Source organism: Typopeltis vanoorti, chromosome 2 (assembly GCF_054136105.1).
Source record: "Typopeltis vanoorti isolate ZY-2024b chromosome 2, IOZ_Tvanoo_1.0, whole genome shotgun sequence".
NCBI lineage: Eukaryota > Metazoa > Arthropoda > Arachnida > Uropygi > Thelyphonidae > Typopeltis > Typopeltis vanoorti.
Window position 1 is genome coordinate 21,201,703 of NC_143550.1, and position 20,122 is coordinate 21,221,824.

The window sequence follows — 20,122 nt, forward strand, 5'->3', positions numbered from 1 at the left end:
AGTGTTGTAAATGTATATATACATATAACTTGAAATCAGTTCAGATTTCATTTGAGAATTCTGATATCATTAAGGCATTTCTCAAAAGCTAATTTCACAAATAGAATTCTAATGGAAAAGTTGCCACTAACATGCCATATAAGCTTTGTGAAACCATGAATGCCCAACACAGAAGTGGCATGCATGCACGCAAACACACACACGTTAAAGCTAGTTCCTATTGGTGGTTTATGCAGATGTGGAGAAAAAAATATGTCAAGCAAAACTCCAAAAATTTTAAAGATCGATCACATGTGCAGACCTTCTCTGGTAGTACTACTACCAGGATTTTCATCTCCCACTATTTGGAGTGAATGATTAAAAAGATCCAAGAGCTGAGATTGTTACTGAATAATACAACAATCTGTGCTTAACTCTAAGAGTGATACAACATTCTGGTATTGACATGTGTTTCCATTAACACCAAAACTTGGCATAATGCAATTTGTCACCTGTTTTGCCAGAAACTTCCAGTGTTCATAACTTACTGATGTTGCAAGGATACCCTAACAGGAGTGATCTTAATTGCACATGTCAGCTTCCAGTAAATGCCATGAAATGGAGGTATGGTACTTGAACAGATTGGAAACAGTAAAATGTGCTTTCTACAACTGCCCTCTCACCCTGCATATTTGAAACAGATTATGTAATGTGTTTGGCATTCCATTACTTATAACAGGACAGATTCATTTTTGGAAGTATCTCCCCATCTCTCAGCAACGAGAAAAGAACTGATTTTTTATAATTAATCAGTTAAATAAACATTTATGGAAAGTTAGGTAAAAACATGGAATTGAAAACAAACAATACAACATACAAATGCTTTAAAATATTGTATTATGGAAATTTCATTATTTGGTCCAACAATAATTATATTTAGAAAGTAGTACTCTAGAACAGTGCTTCCCAAACTTCTGGATATCAGGGCCCCCTTTGGAAAAATTAAAATATTTCACCCCCCCTCGAAAAAAAATCATAAATAGACATATTATTCAATAATATTTATTGTATTTATATTCAATACAAAACATACACAGCAAATATTGCAAAAATCAAATGCAAATATTATATTTTTAGCATCTTACATACACATTTGACATGGCACATTATTTCATATTTTTATATAGATAGATATGCCAGCAAAGGTTGGTCGATTGGTAAAGCCTCTGCTACTAATGGCTCGCACAAAGTTAAGCAAGTTTGAGCGCAGTTAGTAGTTGGAAGGAGCGAATTCGATGCTGTTGGCACACTCTCCCTCGATGAGTCTTTGGACTCCCTGGAGGTATCACAAAATAACAATAATATTGTTATTGTACATTTGCAGTACAAGCAGATGAAATATAAAATGATTAATAATAAACAAAGTAAGAATTAAAAACATAAAAGAAGTTTAATAACAATTTAATGTGATGGATGTGTTTCAATACTGCTACACAAAAAGTCAGCATCAGGTGAAATATTTGAAACTGCAATTCTTAGATTTCTGCTTTGAAATGAAACTTATATGAATAAGCATATATTTACTCATATTCATTAAGCAGCGAAAGCAAAATTTGAACCAGCACCGATGTGCGATTTTTTTTTCATTAAAATATAAAAAATAACAAAAAAAAATAATAATAAAAATTAAATACGTTTCTTTTAAAATAAAAAAAATCTAGTTAGTCTTAAAACATTTTCAATTTGTTTTCATTATTTCACGGCCCCTTTCAACAAAACCTATGGCCCCCAAGGGGGCCCACGGCCCACAGTTTGGGAAGCGCTGCTCTAGAAGATAACAAATTTTTGGCTAGGTGGTGCAAATATCCACATTATGCAATATTCACCAGTGGGAGATAAAATTCTGTCTATTTTTATCATGAAAGCTTTTTTTTTTTTTTTTTGTTCCATTCCCTTACATGTTATGGCCAATTGCAGGGATGATTGGAGAACAATTTCAGGCAAAGAAGGCCAAATAATCAAGACAGTTAACTTAGATAACACACTAACCACCTGGGTATCAGCCATCTTTGGACTTTATTTCAATTGGTCTTTTGGTTGTTCAGCTGCATAATAAAGTCCAAAGATGGCTGATACCCAGGTGGTTAGCGTTGCTTTTTTACAGTTGCTTTCTGACCTTTATCAAGGTCTCTTCAGTGGAGCTAGACCCAGAGGTGATACCAAAGTTGAAGTAATGCAGAAGTCATATTTTCATATATTAGTTGCCAAAAGGTGTCACACGCACCTTATTATTGAATTACTCTGGATTATAGAAAGGTTGTTGAAAGTTTTTCATTTGGTTATACCATAAATTAAAGATACCAAGAAATTATATACTTGGTTTAATCCTTTAAAAGTGTAAGCAAACAAAGTTCGCACCTGAAATATTTTCAGGACTGGGGCAACTCGTGGCAAAGGTGGTATTGACTTCACATCACTTGCCTTAGTATCCCATAATGCAAAGCACATCTCCTTGTGGGCATGTATAATGCTATGCCCACAAGGAGATGTGCTTTGCATTATGGGATACTAAGGTAAGTGATGTGAAGTCATACCACCTTTACCACGAGTTGCCCCAGTCCTGAAAATACTTCCGGTGTAAACTTTGTTTGCTTACACTTGGATAAAGGATTAAACCAAGTAAATAATTTCTTGGTATCTTATCTTTAATTTATAGTCTCTATATACAAGTAGACAAGTCATGAAGATATTTCATGTGCAAAATTTGTCTGTTTACACTTGAGTAAAAGGTTAAACAAGAATATAATTTCTTTATTCTTATTAAGATCTGACCTCCATGGAATCAGACTTATCGTGGGAGGTAGACACTATCGCACACAAAGCTCATCTAACCATGCCTTAAACTGATTCAATGTGGCTACATTAATAACATACTCAAGCAATGCATTCCACTCACAAACCACTCTTCATGTAAAGAAGAAACCTCTCACTCCTCTGCTCACACCCTCCTTATACAGCTTCCAGGATGACCTCTTGTTCTATTCCCACTCTCCCAATCTATGCAAAATCTCTTCTGTCACCCTGATAACAACCTGTGAATAGCTTATATGTCTCAATCACACACGCCCCTTCCTATTCATGAGGCTTTGCAATTTACATTCAATCTATCCTCATGTTCCACATTCCAAAGACCATTGACCACCTTTGTGAATTTTCTCTGGACCATTCCTAACATATTCTCGTCACTATGAAAACCCAGTGATCAAATCTGTGCACAAAAATCCATATGCAGCCTGATCAAGGCTTTATACAATAGTATCATACCCTCTTTACTTCTGCATCATTGCCATTATCCAATGTGACATCTTCACAACTTGTGCAATGTGGCCACAGAATTTCAGGTCCTTACCACCACTGCCAGAACGCTCATCTCGACTTTTTTTAACGTTTCCATACCAAATGTATACTTTTCATTCCATCGTTGCTTACCAAATTTCAAGAACTTACACTTCGCAACATTGAACTGATAGTTCCACTTAGACGAACATTCATGCAATCTATTCAAGTCCTCCTGTAAGGCCATAACAAATACTGCTGTTATCTGCTCGACTCTGCATTGATCACCCCAATTTTACATCATCTGCAAACAGCTGCACTTCACCAGTTAAATCCATCCAAATATCATTAATATACAAATTGAACAACAATCATCCCAAAACTGACCCCTGCAGCACACTCCTAGTGACCTTCCTCTTTTGGGATACTGCACCTCCATATACAACTTTCTGATACCTATCTGACAGCTAGTTACTGATCCTATTCAGAAGTCTGTCATCCAATCCCATCAGTTTTAATTTATTTTACGGCTTATCGCATGGCAGTCTATCAAAAGCTTTTGCAAAATCTAAGTATAATCTAAGATGCATATACACCGAATATGCATCTCCCTTGTCCAAGACATTTGTCACCTTGTTGTAGTACACAAGTAAGTTAGTAAAACATGATCTTCCTTTAACAAATCCATGCTGATAACCACAGAAAATACTGCTGTTATCAACCCATTTCTGTATCCTACTTCTCACCAATCTCTCTAGTACCTTCATCACAACTCCAGATATACAGACTGGCCTATAATTTGTAGCCACAGCCTTATCACCATCTTCATGCAATGGAACAATTTTACCTTCTTTCCACTTCCTTGGAACCTGTGCTGTTGTAAGACTAAACAGGCATGCCAATTCCCTAAAGAATTCCCTTTAGACCAGTGGTCTAACTTTTTGCCGTGAGGGCCATATTGGGTACATCAGCACTGTTCGGCGGGCCGTAGTAATAAAAAACTATAGAACTAGATATAGGAGTTTTATTGAAAGCAGATAAAAACTGATTACAGAATATGTGAGATTAAATTATCATATATTAATGACAACGAACACTATCAGCAAATTCTCATATTTTTATCACAAATTATAATAAAACCATTAATGTGAATGATGTAACTGTGTTTATGTTTTTAAATTCTTATTAAACTCAGGTTCAAATTATGAAGTGCTAATTATAAGTAGCGATTTCAAATGTTCGTCAGATAAATTTGCCCTGTATTTTGACTCGATATATTTCATTCGGGAAAAAGTTTGTTCGCAATGATACATTGTCCCAAAAATAGAGATAAATTTACAAGCAAATTTCTTCAAATTTGTGAACTGCTCAGAGTTCAAAAATTTATAAAAATTGATCAAGTTTCCTTCCTTGTATTTATCTTTAATATGTTCATTTGCCTGAAGTTCAATAATTTCCATTTGAAGTTGACTTGGGACATCAGTAACAACACAGTCAAACAGATTTTGAAACAATCTTATTTACCTAGCTTTGGCATCCAAATCAGCAAATCGCTTCTAAAATTGTTGTTTAAGATCTGAAATAATTAAATTTGTGAACGAGAAAGGAAATTCTGCTTCACCCTTTTTATGCAATTCTGCACGGTATGGCATATGAGCAAAGTTACAATTTTTTCACCTGGCTTTCCAGAAGTATCAACTTTGCTCTGAATGTTTTGATATGAGATAATAAATCACAAACTAAATTATTTTCACCCTGCAACTTTAAATTCAAATTGCTCGTGTGGTTCACCAGATCTGCAAAAAATGCCAATTTCCAAACCCACTCGGTATCTGATAAAAGTGGTTCATAATGGTTTTTCTCAGTAAGAAATATATCAATTTCATTCCTGAGATGAAAGAAGCGTGAAAGAACCTTTCCATAGCTATGCCAGCAAACTGCAGTATAATATGTCAAGACAACATACTCAGAATCACGTTCCTTGAGAAAAGACCTAAACTAGCGATGATTAAGTGCATGAGAGCGAATGAAATTTACCATAGAAATAACAGGTTTCAAGACACAGGTCATATCAACGTATTTTCCACAAAGTGATTGTTGGTGGATAACACAGTGAAGAAACATTGGTTTTGATATTTCTGCATCCTCACAAGCTTTTGTGATTTGCCCAACCAACCCCATTTTTATACCAGACATGTTTTTTCCTCCATCAACTGTCACGCACTGCAGACGATTCCAGTCCAAATTATATTCTGTTAGTGTTTTTTGAATTTCTTTGAAGATATCTTCTCCTGTTGTAGTACCATGCATGCTATGAAGTGACGCTAATTCCTGTGTGACATTAAGTTCATCATCAATGCCATGTAAAAATGATACGAGTTGCGAGGTATTACAAACATCAGTTGATTCATCTAACGCGAGAGAATACTAACTAAAACATTGTGCTTTGCCTACAACTTGCTGGATAATGTTATTTCCCATATTTTCGACCCGACGAGCAATAATATTTGCCGAAAGGCTTATTTTTTTAAAAATATTAAGTTTTTCTGGGCATAACTCGGCCACTGCTTCCATCATACATTCTTTGATGATTGCCATCAATGAATGGTTTTCCCTTTTTAGTCAACACATAAGCAACCTTGTAGCTTACCAAGGTTAAGGCTTCATTTTCTGAGTTTTCTTTCGTAAATAAGCCTTGCTGAGAACGCAAACAAACACATAATGATTCAAATTTATTTGAACGCTCCTTTTCTCTAAATTGCGAAAATGTTTAAGCGTGTTTTGTTTCATAGTGGCGGTGTATATTGTATTATTTCAACACAGCAACAGTGTCTTTACAAATGAGACATACAGCTTTATCCTTTGAGTTCAATTGTATGAAGAAGTATTTTATGCCCCATTCTTCATTAAACACACACGACATTTATGATCAACTTTTCTTTTCTTTTTCCCATCCATGTTAACACTATAAAAGAGAATAAATTTATAAATAATTATAAAATTTTTTTTGATTTATTTCAAAAAAAATTTTTGTAAAAATTACCAAAAAAAATCTTATTTCAATGTGTGAACTGATACTTTTTTTTTGAAATAGCCAAATTCATTTTTTCCCCGTTCGGGAAACAAATTTGTTTAAATTTTTGCTAGTCGTTAGTTTTTCAACTGAATATACACCGACAATTTACATGCAACTTTTTTTAATTTTGTACAACTTTGAGTTTTTATCAATGAATACAGATTGGGAAATTTTGTTTTTATTTAGTTTTTGCTCATTAGTTCATTTTAACCGTGTTTTTACCAACTTTTTTAAGTGTTCTTAATTCATGCGACATAAATTTTTTTTTTGTTGATAAAAAAGTTTATTCGGATGTAACTTTTTTATTTCCTTTTGAATTCTTTTAATTTTTTTTTCTTCATTAATCCATTTTAACAGACCTTTTACAGTCAGAAAGACCGTAACTTGGATTACAGTTACTTTTTGCTATTCGGGAATATATTTTGAACACAATTTTAATTAATGCATTTGAAATCTATCAACACCCAGTGTTTTTTTTTTGCGGATTCTTATTGAAAAATTAGTCCAATTGGCAGGCCGGATAAAATCATATCGTGGGCCACATCTGACCTGTGGGCGGTAGTTTGGAGACCCCTGCTTTAGACCATGGTGATATATCATCAAATCCTATCACCTTGTTGACATCAAGGTTATTTATTTCCTCGAATACTTCCTGCTCACTCACAATTAAGTTACCCTCTCCTATGCCCTCTACACTTAAGTTCCTCATGATTGCACTTTGATCAGGATGAAACACCCTTATAAATTGATCACTGAATATCTCAACAATGTCTTCTGCAGCAGTTACCATTCTACCATTTTCATTCATTAACATCATCTTACCATAATCATTCTTCCTTCTACTTGCCACAACTCTATTTTTTTCCACCTAATTTTCCAATTTCTGCCCTTTTGTTGTCCTTATCGACTGGGTCAATCTCCTGGCTTGTTCTTTATACTTATCCTGTAGCTGGGTGTTACCGTTATTCATCTTGTACTGTCTCCAAAGTACCTTCTTCCCAACTTTATGCTTAAGCCCTTCAATTAATCCATTTTACAACTACTTTATTCTGCCTTTTGATCTTTGGAATACATTCACACAACAATACTGTTATGTATTTCTTTGCGAGTTCCAAAGGAGCATTTATTTCCTTACTGCTCAACTCGTTCCATGCTCTAGCTCCAAGATGTCTCCTTGGCTTCTATGTACTTCCACATATATCCTTTCATCACAGGAATTTGTCAAATATAATGTGCTCTTTATATACAAACAACTTGAAGATGATTCCTGCAATTTTTTTTTTTTTTTCATTTATACATGGATAATACACATACCAGCCATTGTATTAGAAACCTTTATGCAGATGTACATAAACGTCACACAGTGCATATACAAAATACTTGATCACATTGATCACATACATCACCATATGTTCTAGACAACTATTTAAGAATGCTGCTGTCAGCAATCACTAATAGTTTTGATCATAATCATATTGGGAAAAACAAAGGATTGTATGGAGTTCGATAAATGGCTTATTGTGGGTGCCCACCTGGCTGGAGTCACGATTTTGACAACAGAGAGCTGGCTGGTTTCTTAAAGTGTGAGATATGCCAGTCTGACTGGCCGAGTGGTTAGCGAGTCCGGTCTACAGTCAAGAGGCTATGGGTTCGAATCCTGCCGTTGGCATGGATGTTTGCGATTGTCTGTGAAAATATTAGTGGTGGTGGTTGGCAGTAGATGGCATTGGTGTAGTTGCGGTCAGTTGGTGGGTGGAAGCAGAGCTGCAGAGTAGATGCCCTCCCTTGAGGAGTCTTTGGACTCCCTGGAGGTGACAAATAATAATAATATCCATTCAAATCCCCCAGTTTAATCAGTGGAAAAATAATCCACAATGCTTGTCTAAGAGGCATAACTGTGGTTCTAACACTGACCGTCAGGAACCATTTGTGTGATGGACAAACAGAACTTTTTGTATGTAGCAATTGACCAAAGCATTTACTTAAGGCTATTCCTGACCTATATCTCACCAAACCATGCACAGGGAATTGAAGAGGATCAGTACCGACAGTCCCATGCCTATACATAAGATAAAAGTTCCTGATTTAGTGGCTGGTATGTGTATAAGCATGAAAAAAAAAAAAAAAAAAAAACATATTTCATGTCAAGTATAATATACTTTTAAACTGAGTGAAAACACATCCTACAAGTATCTCTAATCCAGATTACTTAGTAATAACAGAGTACTCCCATTGGACACAACACCTGTTATATCCATTCAAATACCCCATTAAAAGAATGAGAATAAATGCAATAAGAGATTATCAATGCCATTCCGGTAATGTATCTGCACCAGGAGGTAAGCAGATGCAGGATAATTTCATACAATATCCAACTGAGTCCTTTGGCTGCCTCTGTTTTTATCAAGTGGAAACTACTGCAAGAGGGGATTATGGCTGCCAATAAGGATGGCAACTCCTCAGTGCACAGATCACACTGACATTTAATACTACGGGATTGTCAATGGGCTGTAGGTATGTTCCCTAGACAGTTTACATTTATGCAAGAGAGCCTTGATGTCATCAATGTTGTGTCAGAATCCATGGCAATTCCATTGCAGAAAATTTATTTATTTTTGTTGGGACTATCTGGCTTCTATGTTGTGAGGTCTTAATTTTGTCTGTTCAATTTTTCTTCTTTTTTTGGGGGGGAGATTTAATTGACAGGAAAATTTCTTTCTCTGCAGGAAAGATATTCAATACATCAAACTGATCTCTTGTATCCTAGAATGATCCAATACATCACCTAGTGTCCTGAATGACATGCTGGATCATCCAAGATACTAGATACATTTTATTGTTTTATTTTTTTGTGGGGAAACAGAAGTGTCCATACCATCTATTATTGGATCTGTTTATTTATTTATTCATGCTTATGGAGAAAAGAATACAACAAAGCTATAGATTAATGTCTAGCCCAGAAAGCCAGAGCCTCATCCATCACCTTGTGGATGCCTTGGAGGTTACCATGAAATTGTCACTTTGGGCAGTCATTCACAATATAAGTGATTGTCTGGGCTATGGGGGGAAGAGTCACAGTAAGGGTGGTCTGACAGTTTCCATTTGTGTAGTAGGTAGCCACATCTGTCCTGGTTAGTTCTGATCCTGTTGACAGATGACCAAATCTTCCTAGGAAGAGCAAAACCAGGCTGCAGAGCACAGGGATCCTCAACCAGGAAGCCATTTGTTGGGAGACTGTTGGACCAGTGTTGTCTCCACATGTCACATGTTGATGGTATGGAAGCTGAAGAGTCGTCCGTGGACCAGAAAGGGTTTCTTGGTTTTAGGCAAAGAATAGGTGGATTTTTGAAAGTCCAGTGCAGGGACAGGAGCTCATTACTTTATTAAATTCTTTAATAAAGGCTTGTCTTCTCCATATATTTTGTGGAGCAATATTGGACAGGACAGCAGCCAAGGGAGAGGGGTGCTTCTCAGTGTCCAACTAATTGTGTGCATGGTCGAGTTTAGCTGGGTATCTATGATGTTAATGCGTACACTTCTTGCCCCAGACAGGGGCACAGTATTCTGCTGCAGAGAATGCAAGGGCTAGTGTAGACGACCTTAGGACTTCTACCCCCACAACTCCAGGATGTTCCAGCAAGCCTTGAAATGATATTATTTCTCATTTTAATTTTGTTGGACAGGATGGTGATGTGCCTTTAATAGGTCATGCTTCTGTCTCAGGCTCACTCCAAGGTATTTCAGGTGAGGCTCATGGGATCTGTTGGTATGTCCTTAATTCTAAGTGCACATTCCATTACCTTTTTAACTAGTGGATTCTCATGTAGTAGGACCATTTTTATCACGACCTCTGGCATGAACCATCAATGTTTCTATTTGAGAAAAACTGGTATGATCTGTTTTAATCTTGCTAAAGAGACAGGAAGCAGATTGTGCTTTTAAAGGGGATGTAGCTGTGAAGTAAGACACCTACAGATTAAGGTCCCTGTTGACACTTTCTTTATGGTTGCCCTCTCAGAATAACAGGGTTTATCACTAGATATTGTTGCTACTCTGGGAGTATACAGCCTCTTGGCCTCCTGATAGTGGATGCTCCACTCAATCTTAATTTTTTTGTATTTATTTTTCATCCTTTTACCTTTGACATGCTTAGGATTCAGTCTGGTGTTCTCCATTACAATTAGGACATTTCAGCCTTTTGAATTTAGTTTTTGTTCTCATTATCTTTACTGCCATACTGGGCACAGATAGCAGAGCTACAAAATAACTATACTTCTGACATTTCAAGCAGATGAGCACTAAATTGTGGTCAGAATTACCCAGGGGACTTACTACATTCACTGCATATTTGGAGGGGGTCATTAGTAAGGAAGAGATCTAGGGTATTTGGGGAGTGGTTTGGGTTATCTGGTATTCTGGTTGGTTTTTGAACAATTTGCGTGACGTCATTAGTGACTGCAAATGTTTCAGCATCTCTGCCTGCAGGATCTGTATGATTGGAAGAGGAAAGCCAATTGGTGTTATGGACATTGAAATCACCCAGGATGACGATTTCGCTGTTTGGGGAAGTGGGAGTGGAGAAAATCAACTTTTATGGAGAGGAAATGAAAGAGCTTTGAGTGATTGGTGGTGTTAGGAGAGCGATAGAGACAGCAGATGAATTTGACTGAGTGGGGGAGGGATATCTTCAGCCAAAGAAGGTCGAAGTCGGGCGATTCCAAGCTAGTTGTTCTCTGGCAGGGTATGTCAGAGCGGATATATGCACAGATGCCACCCTTGGGTCGAAAGGAGTTAAATAGTGTATAGTTAGGAAGGTTGAGATGAATAGTGCTGGGGGGAGGTGAGATTTGAGTTTCGTTTAAAAAGAGTAGGTGGGGTTTGGTGGACTGCAGGTGGTAGTGGATGCTGTTCAGGTTGGAGTTGAGGCCACGGATGTTGGTGAAGTGGATATGCAAGGTTCTGTAAGGCATGGATTTGATCCCAAGGGTCCTGCACGTTTCCTATGCAGTGCCTGCATGCTGGTGTCCTTGGTGGCTACTGGTGTCACTTGGTTTTTGTACTAGTTTGGATTGTCTGTTGTTCTTTTCGGAGTTGGCTTCTTTGTTCTCTCTGGGCAAAGGTTAAATCAGGTCGAGCAAGTATGAGCAACCGGGGGCAAGTGTCACAGTACAGAGCCTTTTTTTTTTTTTTTTGACGCTCACTATGTGTGGTGGTCGATGGCTCCCTATCCTCTCACCACTCAACTAATGCTTGTGTTCCTCAAGGTTCTGTCCTCTCACCAACCTTCTTCCTATTATATATCAATGACCTACTTCAGCTTACCTCCAACCCAATACACAGTTTCGCAGATGACAGCACACTGATTGCACTCCTCCCTTTCTTTTGATAAACCTCACTCCACATAACTCACCTCAACCTACAGAACACTACTGCCCTCAATTCAGACCTCCAAGCCATCCCCTCCAATGGGGGTTCAGATAACCTAGTCAATTTTAATGCAAATAAAACACAGTACTGTCTGATTTCTCATAAAAAAAAAAATAACCAGTTTCTCCCAGTATTATTTTTGATAATACCCAAATTTCCAGGCAATCTGAGATTTCTCTTCTTGGAATTACACTGACATCCAGCCTCTCCTGGCATAAACACGTAACCATTGCATCCTCAGCTTCTAAAAAACTAGGATTTCTCTTTCGTTCAAGACGTTACTTCACCCCTGAACAACCTTATACAAATCACAAATCCGTCCAATCATCGAATACTGCTCCCACATATGGCGTGGAGCCCCCAAAAGCTCCCTCAAATTGCTCGGCTCCATACAGAGGAGAGCAATCAGACTTATTAATGACCCATCTCTTACCAACTCACTCTCCCCACTTTCACACAGGCAATTGGTCTCTGCACTGTGTGTCTTCTTAAAGTATTTCCATGGAAAATGTTCATCCAAAATAGCATCAATAATTCCTCCACTTAGTTCTAAGGTCATTGGAACACGTGCAGCTGCTACTCAACATCACTACACAGTACACCTTGAAACCCACAGAACAAATTTCTTCTCCTCCTCCTCCTTCGTCCCTGCAACTGCTATACTATGGAAGAGCCTTCTCTTTGATGTGTTCCCTCGGGAATACAATCTACAGTCATTCAAATCTAGCGTGAACAAGCACCTTCTTTCCCAACCCATACATGGTACTAATGTATTATACGTTGATCTACCAACCTCTTGTGTTTGGGCTCAACATAAAAAAATAACTGACATATATCAAAGTGGTGCATGTGAGGATGAAGGTCTGCAAGATTTCAGGTGATCAGTGTTGTACCAGGAATCACACATTGATCCATTGTTATTCAATCTTTACATTAATTTGTTAAGGATTTAAGGTGACACGCAACTATTTGCCAATGACTAGTAAATGCAAAGTTATGCACTTTGATATCCATGGAAGTTGAGGATGAATGCAGTTAGATTCATCTTCATAGAGTGGTATGTGACTGAATAGTTTTGCCTTTGGAGGTTGTAAGTGCAAGTAGTGTGAATGAATTCAAGATAAGGTACACCAATGTGAGTGATATATGGCCTATTTCAAACAGTTCCTGACTCCCTGGATAGTAATAACAACAGATTTGTTGGTGTATAACACTGCACTTTCTGTGTGGGGTCTCCTTACTTATGATGGCTCCTTATCCTCTCACCACTCAACTAATGCTGGGGTTCCTCAAGGTTCTGTCCTCTCACCAACCCTCTCCTATTATATATCAATGACCTACTTCACTGATATATAATAGGATGAAGGAGACCCCAAACTTTCTGTGTGGGGTCTCCTTACTATATGATGGCTCCTTATCCTCTCACCACTCAACTAATGCTGGGGTTCCTCAAGATTCTGTCCTCTCACAAACCTTCTTCCTATTATTATCAATGACCTACTTCAGCTTACCTCCAACCCAATACACAGTTTTGCAGATGACAGCACATTGCACTCCTCCCTTTCTTTTGATAAACCTCACTCCACACAACTCACCTCACCCTACAGAACATCACTGCCCTCAATTCAGACCTCCAAGCCATCCTCCAACGGGGGGTTCAGATAACTTAGTCAATTTTAATGCAAATAAAAATTCAAGGAGTCTTGAATGATTATAATCATAATGTATTCATATTATATTTACAGAGCATGCAAAACTGTAGACAGTTATACTTACTTGATCAGCCAATGATTAACTGATGTGTAATTACGTCGACAATCCCTTTTATAGAGCAGCATCAATAATGTATGAGAAGAAGTTAAGAGTGGATTACTATGAACTGTCTTCAAATCTTAAAAAAGGAATAAAAACTTTTTAGTCACACATAAGTGAATATGTTTGTGAGAATATAAGCAATTCACATATAAAAGAAGGCCTCTTTAAATCATTATTTCATCCATTGTACAGTTTCCAAGAAAACAATGTGCTGGTAATGGTAAATGCAAATACTTATTTGAAAATAAAAATAGACCAGCAGCATACCGAATATTATACTTAACAGTTTGGAGTAGCTTTTTTATAAAGGGGAATACGTTCAATGCGTGCTTCAAGTAGGGATCATCATACATCCACTGTAACTAAGTTCTTGCCGTGCATATACTCTTATTTCCAGAATACTCATAGCTACAGCTTTCTCTGACAATGACTAATTCTTCTGTGAAGTAAATGAAAGCTGTTAGGTATTGGAAAAAGAGCCAGGCCTCAATGCTTTAAGCGATTAGAATGGAGAGCTTATTAAATCAGTACCATGCCAAAAAAATGCTTGGATAAAATCTGAATTATTTTATGAATTGGCTTATGATTTGGGACATGGAATTCCAATGGAAATCAATAAAACTTTATTGGTTCTTGATAACTGCTAAGGAGGTTAGTAGAAAAGTTAATATTTTATGAACAATACAATTTATGGCTGGAAGTGAGGAATAACTGTTTTTTTTCATTGTGATTTTAAGCATCTGATCATGGATATGCCAGATATGGCTGATCATTCTGAAAATGATGTAACAGCAGAAGTAAACCAAATCATAAACTATGAAGCCTTTCGTTTAGGCTTACATGGTGATCCAAATGCATTTTTGAAAATTATGGAGAAAAGACAACCGTGTTTGAATAAAAACTTTAGTTTAATATAACTAAAATTTACATTCAACGTTTCGACCTTTGTCAAGGTCATCTTCTGGAGCATACAACTATACAGAGTAAACAAGCTACTCTACAATCTAACTGGTTTGTTAAAGACACTGACCAACCACTACAACAATTGTTGGCCTGACCTCTGGTGGAAAAAAAAAAAAAATATATATGCATCAACGTTAGAGTCCTGTTATTAGTGTTATCTGTTGGTTGTAGAAATACATTGGGCACAACAACAAGTATCTATCTATATACATATATTAACATCATGTACACATTCCAGCCAGTTGATATGGAATGGTTTCTAATACTAGCTGAGGATTGGCTAGAGTCCTGACTTATGCTGGATCTTATATATTAGGTAGGCTGAATGTGTGCCATCCAGATCCTTGGAATTTTCATGCCATCTTTGTTGTTGATATTTGGGTGGTTTATCAGGATTTCGCAGGCTTCCTTAAATTTCCTTTTGTACCAGGTTTTTGTGCGGTGTAAAGAGCAGGTGCTTTTCCAGTTGATTTGGTATAAGGTGTTGAGTGTGTGGTCTGAGAGGCCTGCTTCACCATGACGACGTGTTCCCGATCTGGCCGCACGGGTGACAGCGCTAAACACATTCCTTAGCCACCTGAACAAACAACACGGACACATACAATTTACCATCGAAATCAAAAACTAAAATTCGCTCCCGTTCCTAGACACACTAGTCACACTTCTTCCTTCAGGCAGTCTATCCTTCACGGTCTACCGAAAACCGACACACACTGGCCAATACATACATGCTAATTCATACCACCACCCATCACAAAAATATGGAGTCATTAACACCCTTAAAAACAGAGCTACAACAATTTGCTCTAACCAGCAAGCCCTGAAACAAGAACTAAAAATCATCAGTGACACATTCTTAAATAATGGCTATAACAAAAATACTGTTAATAAAATACTCCATAAAACTACAACAAAAACGAATCTAGATTACAGTAAAACCATACCCATCTCATACATTAAAGGGTTATCCAAAAAAATCAACAGAATCCTACAACATTATAACCTCAATGCCACCTTTAAACCACCCACTAAACTTAAAACCATATTCAACTCCTCTAAGGATCCTTTCCTCCCATTAGCACATCCTGGAGTCTATTGCATCTGCTGCACCTGTAACTTACCGTACATTGGTGAAATAGGATGGACAATCCCTATACGCAAGAAAGAACACATTAGACACATTAAATATAACCATTATGGTGAAGCAGGCCTCTCAGACCACGCACTCAACACCTTACACCAAATCAACTGGAAAAGCACCTGCTCTTTACACTGCACAAAAACCTGGTACAAAAGGAAATTTAAGGAAGCCTGCAAAATCCTGATAAACCACCCAAATATCAACAACAAAGATGGCATGAAAATTCCAAGGATCTGGATGGCACACATTCAGCCTACCTAATATATAAGATCCAGCATAAGTCAGGACTCTAGCCAATCCTCAGCTAGTATTAGAAACCATTCCATACCAACTGGCTAGAATGTGTACATGATGTTAATATATGTATATAGATAGATACTTGTGCCCAATGTATTTCTACAACCAACAGATAACACTAATAATAGGACTCTAGCGTTGATGTATATATATATATATATATATTTTTTTTTTTTCACCAGAGGTCAGGCCAACAATTGTTGTAGCGGTTGGTCAGTGTCTTTAACAAACCAGTTTGATTGTAGTGTAGCTTGTTTCCTGTGTATAGTTGTATGCTCCACAAGATGACCTTGACATAAAGGTCGAAACGTCAAATGTAGATTTCAGTTATATTAAACTAAAGTTTTTATTCAAACACAGTAGTTGTCACCATAATTTTCAAAAATGCATAAACTATGAAGCATTTGCATTCAATGGCAGTTGTCTTCACTACTATAATGAAAATGAAGATTTGGAGGAGGAAATGAAAGCCAAATATCAGAGGACATCAGAAGAAAAAATTAAGTGATGAGGATGACACTCCCATGTTTGACTAAGTGACTACCTGGAGCACTAGAAAATTTATTACTGAATTACATGTTTTATGCAGGAAGGAAATATTATATCTGCACTAAATAACTGCAAGCATGTTTAATACATATATCATGATGATAAATGAAATTATCCTTCTGATAAAAATTTTACTTCAAATAAAGCCAACTGTTTACCTATAAGTCAGTAATTTTGCTAAGCAATAAATGAAAAACTTGTCTAAACTTATATTTTGTCTTATGTATATACACCTTTTAATCTCTTGATGTGCAACTTCATTTAACTAGGGCAACCATTTAACTGCCTAAATCATGCTATTCCCAATACAGACCAATTAACCTGAATACACTATAGTTAATTATAGATCTTGTTCCACTACCAATTCCATGTATATTTATTTACATCCTTTTTTAAAAAAAGTATAAATCATTTTTAAATTTATGAAAATGCAAGTCATATTCTTGACCATTACTGTTTATGCAAATTTCTCCACATTTATCTGTAATATTTGAGACTGGATTAATTTCTTTTCTAAAAATGAGGTCTCCTGCAATTAATATGTAGTCATTTTTGCTACATTTGTGCAGTAAAAATGACTTCATCTTCTTGGCAGATACAGACTCTGCTATTTAAGTAGCTTCTATTCATTTTTAATTTCTGTTATAATTCAATCATTTACAAAAGTGTATTTTTGTATTTTATTTTAATATTTATTATCAATTAAAATGGCCACCCAAAGCTCAAAAGCTCCGATATGCTGGTTTACTCTGATATATAACATATCTTTTGTTCCCTTAAATTTCTTTTTGGTTTCTGTTATCAATGCTATATGTCAATATTTTTGTTTTTCATTTGTTTTACTAATTCAAATCTCTTTGTCATTATACTTCTTGCATTCCACTCCAGAATGCCCAAGATTAAGCATAAAGGTAAAATACTAATATTTTACCTTTATGCTTTCCTAGTTGTGATCCTTTTCCACTTGAAGTATCTGAGTCAAAGATTTTACTTGGTAATGTAACCAACTTCATGCAAAACTCCCAATCTGAAGAACCAGGGTATCCCTCTCTTAGTCTGGCACCTACCTCTTTACCTGTCCAACTAGGGAGACCCTACCAGTAGCTTAACTACCACTGGCATAGCTAGAGGTCATTGGTGCACCCAAACCTCCTACCACTTCAGGGTGGAGATAACATCAAGCAGTTATAATTAGAGTACTAATATATATATAATATACTAACCCTTAATAAACCCAAGTTAGCTCTTATAAATCATGTTCCCATTCACCCAATCCTGTATCCTGGTCCTAAATATCTGTTCTAAAATCTTAATCATTACTCCAGAAATGTAGCTCAAGAACTTGTACAAATTTAATGCATGCTTAAGTATACCATGTTTATGAAAGGTAATTTTACCTTCCTTCCACTTCACTGATATTTTTCCAAGACAAGAAAATGAATTATCCAACTCAAGAATACTGTCAGTTTCCAAGCATACTCTCTAAAAATATACTGCTCAATCACATCCAACTTTGCAGCCTTACTGACATCTAGATTACCAAATATTCTATATGCCTTAAGTTCACTGACTTCCAACCCCATAACTTTCCCTTTCCTTTAAGAAATACATTATTTCCATTGCTAAGGATCATCTTTGTAAAGCAATTGACAAAAAAAAAAAAAAGAAAAAAAAAGTGGCATTTCCTGTATCAACTCCATCTAGTAAAGTAATTATCCTATAAATGATATCTTGTTCCAGGCTATATAACAGCAAAACTCCTTGTCACATTTTACACATACATATATTATTATTATTATTACCACGGGCTACTCCAGGAGTCCTTAGACTCATCGAGGGAGGCCCTAAACATCATGTTCACGCAGCTGTTCAACATTCTCACAGTATCTATCATACCTTGCATTGAACTCACTCACTGTCATAGCACCCACAACAGACTCTGGCAGCTTATTCCACTCATTTACCACTCTAAAAGTAAAGAACCCAGCTCTAACACCCCTGCTAACCACGCTCATGCCCAGCTTCCATGGGTGTCCCCTAGTTCTCCCACCACCAGTCCTGATCTCAAAAATATCATCTGAATTAATCCTATAGAATCCTTTTAGCAATTTGAATGTCTCAATCATGTCTCCCCTTTTCCGCCTATCAACTGGTTTCTGCAACCCACAAATCTTCAACCTGTTCTCATATGGTTCATTCCATAGACCTGCTATCATCTTAGTCACTCGCCTCTGGATCCTCTCAACCTCCTCCCCATCAAGAAGGAACCGAGGTGACCAAATCTGGGCACAGTAGTCGAGATGAGGTCTTATCAGGGCTCGGTACAGAGGTACAATAACTTGTTTTTCTCTGCTCGTCAAGGTATTTTTCAACAACCAAGTGAGTTGATGAGCTGATTTAGCTACTTTCGCAATGTGCCCCCTAAACTTCATCTCCCTATCCACCAACACTCCCAAGTCCCTGGCCTCATCAATCTCTTGGAGTACAGTTCCACCAATGTGGTATACTGCTGCTATTCTTTTCACTCCGAAATGCATAACCTTACATTTTGTCACATTAAATTGACATCCATTCTTCTTAGTCCAGAACTCCAATCTATTTAAGTCATCTTGCAAGACTTTGACATCTTCTGCATTCACTATCGCCCTACCCAACTTTGCATCATCAGCGAACAAATGAACTGTCCCACTTAGACCCTTCCCTATATTGTTAATGAACAGATTAAACAGCAGTGGTCCAAGAACAGAACCCTGTGGCACACCACTAGTCACAGGCCGTTTTTTGGACTCTACTCCAGAATAAACTACTCTTTGATATCTCTCCATCAACCACCCAGCTATCCATCTCACCAACCCTATATCCATTCCCATATGTTGTAGTTTACGGATTAGAATTCCATGTGGTATCCTGTCAAACGCCTTTGCCAGGTCCAGCAGTATCACTGTAAACCCATTTTCCTTATCCAGTTCAGCCGTCACCTTGTTATAAAACTTGAGCAAGTTACTGAGGCATGATCTACCCTTCACAAAGCCATGCTGTCCTCTGTACAGTATCTCATTTTCATCAATCCATTCCTGTATTTTTCCCTTGACTACTTTCTCCAAGACCTTGACAACGACTCCTGATATGCTGATGGGTCGGTAATTTGCAACCATAGTCTTGGATCCTCCTTTATGCAGTGAAACTATTTTCCCCTCTTTCCACGCCTTCAGGACTAAGCCAGACCTGAGACTCAGATTAAACAACATGGTCAAGGGCACTGATAATTCATTAGCCGCTTCATGCAAGACCCGTGCCGGTATACCATCCAATCCCACAGATGTATTCACATTAAGGTTCTGTAATAGACTATTCACCTCCACTTTATTCATCACAATTCCCATATAAACTATTGGTTCCTTCATTTTTTCAACGTCACCACCTAGATGATATACTTTTGCAAAGTGCACGCTCAGTAACTCCACTATATCGACTGGTTCAGTGAACTCTTTACCATCGTCATTCCTTAAAATCATTTTGCCATGTACAGTTTTTTTCTT

General features: G+C 37.1%; 1 protein-coding gene across 4 annotated transcripts in view; it reads right to left on the reverse strand.

Moving 5' to 3' along the window:
• Positions 1-20,122, reverse strand: part of LOC150108868 (ubiquitin-protein ligase E3B) — a 552,093-nt gene that overhangs the window by 164,580 nt on the left and 367,391 nt on the right. For all 4 annotated transcript variants that reach the window (XM_090410488.1, XM_090410470.1, XM_090410479.1 and 1 more), the window contains one exon: positions 13,595-13,709. In XM_090410488.1, the coding sequence (XP_090266614.1) occupies positions 13,595-13,709 (115 nt within the window). The remainder of the gene's footprint in view (positions 1-13,594; positions 13,710-20,122) is intronic.